Below are 12,990 nucleotides of genomic sequence, written 5' to 3'. Positions count from 1 at the left end.
GTGAGGCTAAGGCGGGCGGATCACTTGAGGCCAGGAGTTTGAGACTAGCCTGGACAATGTGGTGATACCCCATCTCTACTAAAAATGCAAAAATTAACTGGGTATGGTGACAGGCACCTGTCATCCCAGCTACTTGGGAGGCAGAGGCAGAACAATTGCTTGAGCCCGGGGGCGGAGGTTGCAGATGAGATTGCGCCACTGCACTCCAGCCTGGGTGATAGAGCGAGACCCTCCGTCTCAAAAAAAAAAAAAAAAAAAAAAAAAAAAAAAAAAGGCCTCATATCCATGCACCCCTATCCAACTGTGGGGCCATGAGAGGTGGCTCTGGAATCAGACATGTTCCTTGCTTTGGCCAATGGGACACCAGCAAAAGTAAGGACGGCCAAAAGAATACTGTTAGATGCAATAGGGGCTTGCACGCTCTTGTGCCCCTGCCATCGCCATGACAACATGCCCAAGCTGGTCTGCTGGAGAATGAGGGATGCACGGAACATACCCTTCTTGCCCCACCTGAGGCCAAAAGCCAGCTGACCCCGAGATCAGCCAACAGCCAGCTGACTCCCAGACATGCATGTGAGCCCAGCCGAGATCAGCAGAGCCACCTGGCTGACTACCCTCGTATGGCAGCAATGATCGTTGCTTTATGGTTGAACATGCCTGAGGCTTTATGGTTGGTTATCATGGAGATGGATAACAGAACCAGAACCAGGCACTAACAACCACCACCAAAGCGGGACCCCAGAGGTTCCGCTGGTGTGCCAGGCATTAATGCTTTAGTTGCTGGGTCATGGACAGAGCTCCAGGATCCTGGTAGAGACCAAGACAGCTGGGGTAGTGCGTGGGGACTTGGGGGCTCAGAGCAGTGCTAGTGACCAACTGGTATAGAAGACTTTCCACAGCTTAACAACTGACAGCCACTATCAACTGAATGGAGCTGGTGTGTATAAAAGGAAATGTACTGGTCATCCTGGTTATTCTACCTCATGGTACAAAGAGCCTGGATTGAGACCCATTTTACAGATACAGAAACTGAGGCTCCAAGAGGTGAAGGGACAAATGGTCATCTGGGACTCAAATCCAGGTGACACAGATCTGGACAGAATCTTCAAACACCCCTACCGAGATGGCGCCTAGGACACCTTATCCGGTGTCTCCTTGTTCACCCCCGCCTACCTGAGGTTCTCCCCGCCTTCCGCACACTCGTGGTCCAGCTTGTCAGGAAGGGCTGACACGAAGTCCTTCAGGTGGGCCAGCTCCAGGGACGTCCAGACTTCTTCATCCGAGTACTGGCTGAATGGGTCCAGGTTCATTCGGAGGGAACCCGAAAACAAAACAGGGTCCTGTTCAGAGAGAAGAGAGTGGACGGCATGTGACACCTGTGTCACGCTGACATGGATGGAGGCGACCTAAGGACTTCTGGCCAGGACTGTTGAAGGTGGGGTATCAGAGCTCCTTGGAATCACTATTTCTGGAGATGTTAATAATGGAGGAAAAGGCCAGGTACGGTGGTTCACGCCTGTAATCCCAGCACTTTGGCAGGCCGAGGCGAGTGGATCACTTGAGGTCAGGAGTTCGAGACCAGCCTGGCCAACATGGCGAAACCCTGTCTCTAGTAAAAATACAAAAATTAGCTGGGCATGGTGGTGCATACCTGTAGTCCCAGCTACTCAGGAGACTGAGGCAGGAGAATCACTTGAACCCGGGAGACGGAAGTTACAGTGAGCCAAGATTGTGCCACCGCACTCCAGAGCAAGACTCTATCTCCAAAAAAAAAAAAATTGCCTTAATAATGGAAAAATAAAATGTCTGGAAAGTCTGAGTTTGGCAGAATACAACAGATTTCCTTTCCATACAACTTCCTGGAGCCTTCAATATGCAAGTGGGTTGAGAACCTCGAGAAATGAGACACAGCACAGGTGATTCCTAACAGTAAAGTCCCGTGGATTCTCCCGTCATCCAACCACAGAAGAGAATCTTCTAAGACACTTTAGGGAAGATTACACTAAAAGGCAACATATTAAGGAATCCACCTGCGGGGATTGGTCTAGAAAATCCTTATTTCAGCCAAGCATGTTGGCTCACCCCTGTAATCCCAGCACTATGGGAGGCCGAGGCCGGCAGATCACTCGAGGTCAGGAGTTTGAGACCAGCCTGGGTAACATGGTGAAACCCCGTTTCTACTAAAAATACAAAAACTAGCCACACGTGGTGGTGCGTGCCTATAATCCCAGCTACTTGGGAAGCTGAGGCAGAAGAATCGCTTGAACCCAGGAGGTGCAGGTTGCAGTAAGCTGAGATCGTGCCGCTGCATTGGGTGACAGAGTGAGACTCCGTCTCAGTTGAAAAAAGAAAAAAGAAAGAAAAAGAAAATCCTTATTTCTCACCAAATACTGTGTGTTCTCACTTGTAAGTGGGAGCTAAACTCTGGGTACTCATGGTTGTAAAGATGGAAATGATAGACACTGGAGCCTCTGTAAGTGGGGACAGATGGAGGAGGGTAATGGTTGAGAAACTCTCTCTCGGGTACTTTGTTCAATAGTTGGGTGATGAGATCCATAGAAGCCGAAGCATCAGCATCACACAATATACCCATGTAACAAGCCTGCAGGTGCACCCCGTGAATCGAAAATTAAAAAGAAATTAAAATTGAAATTTCTTGTCTAGCTCTTGGAAGGGTTAGAGATGCTCAGTCTGACTCTGGCAGCAGAGAGAGAAGACGGTGTCTTTTTGGATTTTTCTAGATGCTCCGAAACTACCCCTCCCGGGGACAGGAAGTCGGGACTGATAGTCAGTTAATTCCCACGTTGTTAATCATATACTAAGAGGAAATTCAGGGAAGCAGCAGCACAGCCTAACTTCAATAAAAACAATGAAGGCCAGCCACGGTGGCTCACGCCTGTAATCCCAGCACTTTCGGAGGCCAAGGTGGGTGGATTGTTTGAGCCCAGGAGTTCAAGGGCAGCCTGGGCAACATAGTGGAACCCCATCTCCACAAAGAAGTACAAAACAAATTTAGCTGGGTGTGGTGGCATGTGCCTGTAGTCCCAGCTCCTCAGGAGGCTGGGGTGGGAGAATCGCTTGAGCCTGGGAGACGGAGGTTGCAGTGAGCTGAGATTGCGCCAGCGCACTCCACTCTGGGCAACAGAGCGAGACCCTGTTTCAGGAAAAAAAAAAAAAAAAAAAAAAGAACGATGAAGTAGGGCCAAATGTATGTTTCCCCAAAAATATACATACACCACTGTCAGTGCAATCATAGGGCTTGCCAGCTCTGGCTCACCCCCTGGGCCACACCCAGACCCCACCTGGGGGATGATGGTGATCTTGAAGCGGAGGTCGTGCAGGCCGATCTTGGCGATGTTGATGCCATCGATGATGATCTCTCCTTCGGCAGACTCGTTGATCCGAAATAAGCCCAGGGTCAGGGACGACTTCCCAGCTCCCGTCCGCCCCACGATGCCGACCTGCAGGACAGAAGGGCCCAGGTGTGGTGGGAATGCTGGCATCCGGACTTCTCCCTGCCCCAAAGTGCCCTCATCTCGGCCCCACCTCAGGCATCAGTCATCTGGTCGACCCAACTCCACAGCCCTCTCTCTCGCCCGCTGCCCAGAGACACTCCTTTAAGGGTGTTTCGGCCGAAGGTCAAGAAGGACTCTCTTCCCTTTGCCAGGATCCCGAAAGGAATGACTCGGCTTTTTATAAGTTACTAGCGACCTCAAAAGAGATACAGAAGAGGCAGAAGGAATTTCCAACAAAGCCCTATTTGTTTAGACTCAAGAAACTATTAAGTAATAATCAGGCATTTCCTCATTTCCCCACTGTTTTTCACACCTTTGATGGTGAGTTTCCCATCATGAGTTGTTGAAATATCTGAAAGATTCAGGCAGATCTTCCGGCCCTTTGCTATGACCTGGTCTCCATGCATCCTCTCTTGAAGAAACTAGGTTCTCTAGCTAATGGCCAAAGGATGACGTTCCTGACCTCCAATTCTCCCCTTCCTGCCTGGCTCTTGAGAAATGGGCTCCCTCTTCCCTCCTACAGGGGTGTCACAGAGCAGCATGCGTGCAAAAATTCTCATGACGTGAGATAAGCCATAAAGACTCAACAAGGGCTGGGGCACGGTGGCTCATGCCTGTAGTCCCAGCACTTTGGGAGGCCGAGGAGGGTGGATCAGAGAAGGTCAGGAGTTCGAGACCAGCCTGGCCAACAAGGTAAAACCCCATCTCTACTAAAACTACAAAAATCAGCTGGGAGTGGTGGCATGCACCTGTAGTCCCAGATGCTCGGGAGACGGAGGCAGGAGAATCACCTGAACCCAGGGGACGGAGGTTGCAGTGAGCCGAAACAGCACCACTGGACTCCAGCCTGGGTGACAGAGTGAGACCCTGTCTCAAAACAAAACAAAACAAAACCAAAACCAAAAACAAAAAAAGACAGCAAGAACATCACCCACTCTGCTCTTCTCTGTAACTCAGAGAGAAATTATCTGCTGGGAACAGAATGTTCTGAGCTTTGTGGGAGGGACGTAGGAACAGTTCAATAAGTCCATACGTTCAGAGGCGAAAGCAGCCTTGTCCCCCAGCAAATGGCCAGGAAGACTGTCAGACCAATTCCAGAGGATAGTCTAAGGGTATCACTCAGGTCAAGGAACCTCTTCCAAGAACAGCTTGGAACCAAGAGAAGGTTCCAAAATTCTGACAATTTCTCACTTCCCTTGAGCCACCCCCTAGAAGGGATGGTGACACCTTATTCTAGAGATCACAAATTCTAATGTTTTGGAGGGGCCAACTAGGCACTGAATGGGACAGGGAGGGACTGGCGTGAACCAGGAGGCTCACAGGTTGACTAGAAAGAGCCAGGCGGGGGAGGATTGACCTGATGTTGCCAGATGTTCTGATCTTCCAAAAAAAGCAGAAAATAAATTTTTATATTAAGTCTTCCAGATTTTTCAGTATTTGCAACTTATTCAAATTTCTTCCAGGCCAGGTGCAGTGGCTCATACCTGTAATCCCAGCACTTGGGGAGGCTGAGGCGGGTGGATCAGTTGAGGTCAGGAGTTCAAGACCACCCTGGCCAACATGGCAAAACCCCATCTCTACTAATAATACAAAAATTAGCTAGGCATGGTGGCGCATGCCTGTAGTCCCAGCTACTCGGGAGGCTAAGGCAGGAGAATCACTTGAACCCAGGAGGCAGAAGTTGCAGTGAGCTGAGATCGGGCCCCTGCACTCTGGCTTTGGCAACAGAGTAAGACTCCATCTCAAAAAAAAAAAAAAAAAAAAAACCAAAAAACAAAAAAAGAACTTCTTCCAGGGGCCAGGAATGGTGGCTGATTCCTGTAATCCCAGCACTTTGGGAAGCTGAGGCGGGCAGACCGGTTGAGCTCAAGAGTTCCAGATCAGCCTGGACAACATAGTAGGACCCCCATCTCTACAAAAAATACAAAAATTAGCCAGGTGCAGTGGCACACACCTGTACTCCCAACCATGTGTAGTCCCCCCACTTGGGAGGCTGCCGCTGCAGTGGGCTGAGATCACACCACTGCACTCTAGCCTGGGTAACAGAGCAAGACCCTCTCTCAACAACAACAAAAAATCTTCCAAAACAAATCTGTGGGGCTCATTTGGTCTTCGGGCTGTCAGTTCACCCAAAAGCCTTCACTTCTGCAAGCTGTATGCGCTCTGAACAGCTTTTACTGCCACAGTCCACTCCCAGCCCCCCGAAAAGCCATTCAAGCAAAGGTGTGGAGCCGTGAGTGACTGGGGAGACGCTGCAGCTAGGTTCACCTGCCCGATGGCACCCTGTGCCCGACCGGGAATGGGTGAGGGAATGGGGCGATGTGTACCCACCTTTTCTCCCCCATTGATCGTGACATTGATGTGCCTGAGAACGAAGTCCAGGTCCTCTCGGTAGCGCAGGCAGTAGTTCCGGAATTCCACTCGGCCCACCTGGGGCCAGCTGCTGGGCGGAGCTGTCTCCTGGATTTGCCAGGGCGCCTTCGATCGCAGTGAAGGGAGAGAGTAAGGAATTCCCAGTCCATCCGGTAAAGCTGTGACTCCCCTGACCTCCCCTCTCACTCACTCTGCTGCCCAAGGTGGCCTCCCAGGCCTCAGCACTGGGGGGTTGCCCTTCCTGGAATGTTATTCCCCAAATGACCCCCTTGCATCCTGTGGATCTCTGGTCGATACAGAACACCCTCTCAGCCCTGTGTCCCTCTGTCCCCTCCCGCACTGCCTTCTCCTTCAGGGCACTGCCTGTCCCCAGCCCTCTTGGGGCTCGCATGCTTGAGTGTATTCTGTCTCCCACACCCACTGCACCAACCACTCAATGAGGACAAGCTCTAATTGTTCACTGCTGTATCCCAGGGCTCAGAGCACACAGTAGGTGTTCAACACACATTTATGAACATAAACAAGAAGAGTGACACAGCTGCTGATATAGAAAGTGAACTAGTGGTAGAAGGCACAGAAACTGAGAGGACATGATCATCCCTCAGTAGGTCAGAGATACCTTCTGTAAAGCTGTCATCTCTGTGTAATAGATAATGGCTCAATGGATCATAGTTGTTCATTTTTGTCTGCCAGAATTAACGTGACGTTCATGCTCACCATTCTTTTAAAATAATTGTACAACTGATTTGTATAGACAATGTTCTTTTTCTTTTGAGATGGAGTCTCACTCTGTCGCCCAGGCTGGAGTGCAATGGCATGATCTCAGCTCACTGCAACCTCTGCCTCCCAGGTTCAAGCGACTCTCCTGCCTCAGCCTCCTGAGTAGCTGGGATTACAGACACCCGCCACCACACCCAGCTAACTTTTGTATTTTTAGTAGAGATGTGGTTTCACCATGTTGGCCAGGCTGGTCTCTAACTCCTGACCTCATGATCCGCCCACCTCTACCTCCCAAAGTGCTGGGATTACAGGCGTGAGCCACCATGCCCGCCACAGACATTGTTCTTAACATGAACATGATAGGTAAACTTTTAAAAAGTTTTTCTGATAAAATATAAATGTTGCCCCCAGATTCTTTTAACGTCAAGGAAATGTATAACAGCTTGTCAGAGACTTCCTATGGAACAAAGAATTTTTTAGGTAACTATCATTAGGCTGGATCAGGTAATAGATGTATTTCAAAAGAGCAAGTGGAGGTATATCTTATCCATATCTTTAGGCTGTGCAGAATTTTAAGGTTTAGACAACAGTGTGCCATTTTATGCACAGACTGGCTCTAGGTATTTGAAGAGCGCAATACAGAGAGTTTAAAAAGTGATTTTGTAAAATCTACACTATGGTCTCTGTTTCTCCAAAGTAAATGTGATTTGTTCCTCACACTGCAGTGAGTAAAAAAGAAACAAGAAAACAATAACATAAATATTGAAGTATGTTTCAATGTTGGGTGAATTTTGTTTTTAGATGCCAATAAAACTTACTTTTTGATAAAAAAAAATTTAAATAAATATTTATAAATGGAGTCAATGAAATGAGTGGTCTTCTCTGGACAGACACGACAATAAAAGTGAGTTACCCTGGCTGCCCACCCCGGCAGGAAGGCAAGGATAAAAAAGCAGCATCTGTATCGCAGTATCTCATCCAATCCTCACAGCAATCCCATGTGGGGGGTCCTTTCATTATCCCCAGTTTACACACAAGGAGACTGAGACACAGAGAGGGGCGGTAACTTGCCCAGGGACACACAACCCTCCTTTTGAAAAGCAGTTCAGTTCAGCATTTCCTGAGGCCCACAGCTGGATATGGCCTGGGCCAGGTTCACTGGTTTTAGCCTCGGGGAATGCACCTCCCCGTCCAGGGCACACACAGGTGCTGAACCAGGCTGCAGAGCACATGGCCAAGCTCAGGGGCACTGCAGACGGCACATAACAAGAAAACGCCGGGCAACTTTTAGGCAAGATATGCAGCCCTTTTGTGGACGTGCTATAAAATCACAGCGTTGCCGGCGCAGTGGCTCACACCTGTAATCCCAGCACTTAGGGAGGCCGAGGCGGGCAGAACACTTGAGGTCAGGAGTTTGAGACCAGCCTGACCAACATGGTGAAACCCTGGCTCTACTAAAAATACAAAAATTAGCTGGGCCTGATGGTGGGAGCCTGTAATCTCAGCTACTTGGGAGGCTGAGACACGAGGATCACTAGAATCTGGGAGGCAGAGGTTGCAGTGAGCCAAGATAAAACCACTACACTCCAGCCTGCGTGACACAGCAAGACTCCTCTGTCTCAAAAAAAAAAAAAAAAAAAGAACACCACCACCGCCAACAACAAAAAGTATTTTTTATTTTGTAGAGACGATGTCTCACCATGTTGCCCAGGATCGTCTCAAACTCCTGGGCTCAAGTGATCCATCTGCCTTGGCCTCCCAAAGTGCTGGCATTACGGGCGTGCCCGGCCAAAAAATAAGTATTATTATTGAGCGCTTACAATGCAACTAAGGCAAGTTGCTCTGCTCAGCACTTGAGACCCATAATCTCATCTGAGCCTCACAGCAGCCCTTAGAGGCAGTGACTGTTACTATACACAGATGCAAAGGTGCCTCATGGTTAAAGAAAAGGTGTCACAGGATAACAGGTAGATCCCACTTATGTTAATAGAAAAAGAAACAAGCAAACAAACGTGTTGGGGTAAGTGGGAATCCGCACAGGAAAGTTCTGGGGGAAATTCACCCGAATGCTAATGGGGCCTCTCCCTGGAGAGGAGAGGAACGGGGCGAACAGGAACAAACTGTCTTTCTCCACCATAAACTTCTTTTTTTGTTTTTTTGTTTTTCGAGACAGAGTCTCACTCTGTCACCCAGGCTGGAGTGCAGTGATGTGACTTCAGCTCACTGCAACCTCCACCTCCCGGGTTCCAGCGATCCTCCCACCTCAGCCTCCCAAGTAGCTGGAATTATAGGCACCTGCCACCATGCCCAGCTAATTTTTGTATTTTTAGTAGAGACGGGATTCACCGTTGGCCAGGCTGGTCTCGAACTCCTGGCTTCAAGTGATCCACCCACCTTGGCCTCTCAAAGTGCTGGGATTGCAGGCGTGGGCCACTGTGTCCAGCCCTGTATTGATTTTTTCTTTTTTAAAACAACAAGCGTATCTCTATTTTATAATATATGTACATAATTGAAGGGGAGATGCTATAACAACACAGTGAGCGGAATGGAGAGAAGTATGTGGAACTTTATATATAAAAATACATGCAAATGCAGAATAGGGGTAGGACTAATGAGGACAATTACTTTCTCTTGGGTTTGTCAAACACGATCCTTCTAAAAATATAAAAGTCAGTCAAAAGTAAAATGCTTTTAAAAACTGAACTCAGGCCGGGTGTGGTGGCTCACTCCTGTGATCCCAGCACTTTGGGAGGCTGAGGCGGGTGGATCACGAGGTCAGGAGTTCGAGACCAGCCGGGCCAACGTGGTGAAATCCCTTCTCTACTAAAAATACAAAAATCGCCTGTAATCCCAGCTACTCAGGAGGCTGGGAATCGCTTGAACCCAGGAGAAGGAGGTTGCAGTGAGCTGAGATCATGCCACTGCACTCCAGGCTGGAGCGAGACTTAAGTCTCAAACAAACAAACAAAAAAAAACTGAATTCAATCTAACTGAACGCTTTAACTGGGTGAATTGCATGGCATGTGAAATTCACATGTCAATGAGGCTATTATAAAAACTAATGAAATAAGTTAGCTGGGCGGGGTGGTGGGTACTTGTAATCCCAGCTAATTGGGAGGCTGAGGCAGGAGAATCACTTGAACCCAGGAGGTGGAGGTTGCAGTGAGCTGAGATCGTGCCACTGCATTCCAGCCTGGGCAAAAAAAAGCCAAATTCCATCTAAAAAAAAAAAAAAAAACCTAATGAAATACCTTGTAAATGAATTAAATTCAGTGTCAAGTTGGAAGCTGCCGGTGTAATACACCCTTGGTTCCTCACGGGGGCACTCACGCCATTCTTACAATGCTCACCCGTGACATGGGACCTGGTTCACCCAGTCAGAATGTTAAAGGAGTGGGCGGAGGTCACCTCTGTGAATTCCTCAGGGGGACAGACCTTACAGAGGCCTTGGTCTCACTCCCAAGGGGCATCTCTCCTCAGGAGGCCGGGTAGCATGACTCCCATGGCACTGGATAGGGTCTCTGAGGAGGCACAGGCTCAACGCCTAGGTCTGCCATGTACCAGCCATGTGATCTTGGGCAAGTAACTTCAGCTTTTTGTCTCAGTTTCCTCACCTGTAAAATGGGGGTAATAGTAGCATCTAAATTATAGGGCTGGGCTGGGGGCATGGTGGCTCCCGCTTGTAATCCCAGCACTTTGGGAGGCCAAGGCAGGCAGATCACTAGAGCTCAGGAGATCGAGATGAGTCTGGGCAACATGGCAAAATCCCGTCTCTACTAAAAATACAAAAATCAGTCGGGTGTGATGGCATATGCCCGTGGTCCCGGACACTCAGGAGGCAGAGGTAGGAGACTCACTTGAGCCTGGGAGGCAGTGAATGAGATCGCACTACACTCCAGCCCGGGCAAGAGTGAGACCGTGTCTCAAAAATCAGTCATAGAGCGGGGTAAAGACTGAGTGCATTACTCTGTATTAAACGTTTAAGTCTGGGCCTGACATTCTACAAGGCACTACGTGTGTCCCTGTTATCATTAATGTAGGGTGGGGGTGTCGCCAGGCATTATTGTGATTATCTATTATCACTGCTGTTCCTACTCGTGCTGGTGTTCAGGGCCTAAGAAGGCAGTTATTAAGGGCAACGCAACATCAAAGACTGGAGGCACGGGTCCTAGTCCCAGCTGTTCTACCAAGCCACGTGGGACCTTGGATCAGCTGTCGTCCCTCCCCAGGTTCCCTTTTTCTCCATCTATAAAAAGGGGACTGGGGTTCAACAACCGCAGGGTTTCCCAAACTTTGGTCAGTTCCCAGCTACATCATTCGTGTAGTATGCATGTACTCATTCTCTTGTTGTTTTAATATCCTTAATCAAGTCACTTAGACTTAATTTCTCAACTTACTTAAGAGGAAAATTTATTACAATCACAAAAGGAAAAGTAGTAGTATTTTCCTTAACAGGAATCCCCTATACAAATACATAACAGGCCAGGCGCAGTGGCTCACGCCTGTAATCCCAGCACTTTGGGAGGCTGAGGCAGGCGGATCACCTGAGGTCAAGAGTTTGAGACCAGACTGGCCAACTTAGTGAAACCCCCATCTCTACTAAAAATACAAAAATTAGCCAGGCATGATGACAGGCACCTGTAATCCCAACTATTTGGGAGGCTGAGGCAGGAGAATTACTTGAACCTGGGAGGAGGAGGTTGCAGTGAGCCGAGATTGTGCCACTGCACTCCAGCCTGGGTGACAGTGAGACTCCACCTCACACACAAAAAAACCAAATTCATAACAAATAACAGAAGGTTATTTCTGATAGACAGAAGCCGTCCTGTTGAAGACTCCAAGTGTGAGGGCTGCTGTTTATCTGTCTGTTGAACGGAGATCATCTCAATTGCTAAGGTGTTAAAGACCTGCTAGCCCCAGACTAAGACTTTCTCTGTGATACCGTCAAAAGTTATGAAAGAGAATTAGAGGGGGAAACTTCTTCACAATGTGAATACCTTCTGAATGCCCTGACAGCATCCCACAGTCTCGTATATGGATACCCCAGATCTTGGGTAAAGCCAGTAAACTATTTTCACCCTAAAACCGGGCTCTAAATAAGTGCTGCAAAAAGACTGGACAAGCATAAGATGCACTTCTACCTGGTGAGGTATCCAGCTCAGAGGCAGAGGTGCACAGGATAGGGTCCAGAGATCTCCTTGGGGTAAAGCTACACCAAAGACCAAGAGGTCCAGCCAGGGGCCCTTGCCTACCTCCTTCTCAGTCTCTGAGTACTCCTTGAGCCTCTCCACGGCCACGATGTTGGTTTCCATTTCAGATGACATCCGAACCAGCCAGTTCAAGTACGTGGTGACCTGTGAGTGGAAGAGTCACGTGGCATTTCTAGAGTAAGCAGGCGTACTTGACTTTCCTTTTTCTTTTTTTTTTTTTTCCACTGAGATAATAGGAAACAAATTATTTTCAACAAGTATGAATTATGGGAGGCTGAGGCGGTCAGATCACCTGAGGTCAGGGGTTTGAGACCAGCCTGGCCGATGTGGCGAAACCCCATCAGTCACTACTAAAAATACAAAAACTAGCCAGGTGTGGTGACGCACACCTGTAAACCCAGCTATTTGTGAGGCTGAGGCAGAAGAATCACTTGAACCCAGGAGGCAGAGGTTGCAGTGAGCCGAGATCCCACCACCGCATTCCAGCCTGGGTGACAGAGTGAGATTCCGTCTCCAAAAAAATAAATAAATAAAAATAAAAGGTTATGAATTATGAAACATTCAGGTAAGAAAGGTACCGAAATTAGCAACCCCAGGTATAAGCCATCACCCAGGCCTGCCACATTGCCATCTCCTAAGCACACACATTTCCAAAATAACTCATGGGCCACATAATAAGAAACTGGAAAATATTTTTAGCCAGGTGACAATATGAAAACACAATGTATCATCATTTGTGAGATGCAGCTAAAGCAGTTCTTAGAGGGAAATTCATAGCTTTAAAAGCATTCCCCTCATACCTGGAAGTATCCTCTTGGGCCACTAAGGAATCTGTGTGACTGATGGGGAAAATCCTGGCCACATGTCAAATCCGTCTCCTGCTCTAGTTGGTCACCAGGCACTGTAGCACTGTACCTGTTCCTCAAACTCCATACCTCTCAAGTTCCTCTCCCCCATTCCTGTTGGAGCTGGAATCCAAAGCCAAGGACAACTGGCTCCCCCATTAACAGACTTTAATAATCCAGCCATGAGCATCCCCTCTTACCTGCAATGAGTAAGACACTGAGAGGCCCACCAAGCCAGCGCTGAGGCTGTGCCTGGAGATCACCGCAAACAGGGCAGCAAACAGAACGATGCAGTTGCCCACACACTCCAGCCGCACGGCCAGCCAC

At 48.6% G+C, this 12,990-nt stretch overlaps 1 protein-coding gene across 29 annotated transcripts in view; it reads right to left on the bottom strand.

Annotated features, from left to right (window-relative positions):
• Nucleotides 1-12,990, bottom strand: part of ABCC1 (ATP binding cassette subfamily C member 1) — a 187,263-nt gene that overhangs the window by 5,247 nt on the left and 169,026 nt on the right. For all 29 annotated transcript variants that reach the window (XM_063796774.1, XM_054668955.2, XM_016929507.4 and 26 more), the window contains 5 exons: nucleotides 12,864-12,990; nucleotides 11,861-11,962; nucleotides 5,847-5,993; nucleotides 3,303-3,461; nucleotides 1,174-1,340 (listed from right to left, as the gene is read on the bottom strand). In XM_063796774.1, coding sequence (XP_063652844.1) covers nucleotides 1,174-1,340; nucleotides 3,303-3,461; nucleotides 5,847-5,993; nucleotides 11,861-11,962; nucleotides 12,864-12,990 — 702 coding nt within the window. The remainder of the gene's footprint in view (nucleotides 1-1,173; nucleotides 1,341-3,302; nucleotides 3,462-5,846; nucleotides 5,994-11,860; nucleotides 11,963-12,863) is intronic.

Source organism: Pan troglodytes, chromosome 18, assembly GCF_028858775.2.
Source record: "Pan troglodytes isolate AG18354 chromosome 18, NHGRI_mPanTro3-v2.0_pri, whole genome shotgun sequence".
Lineage (NCBI taxonomy): Eukaryota > Metazoa > Chordata > Mammalia > Primates > Hominidae > Pan > Pan troglodytes.
This window is presented reverse-complemented; position numbering and strand designations above follow the sequence as displayed.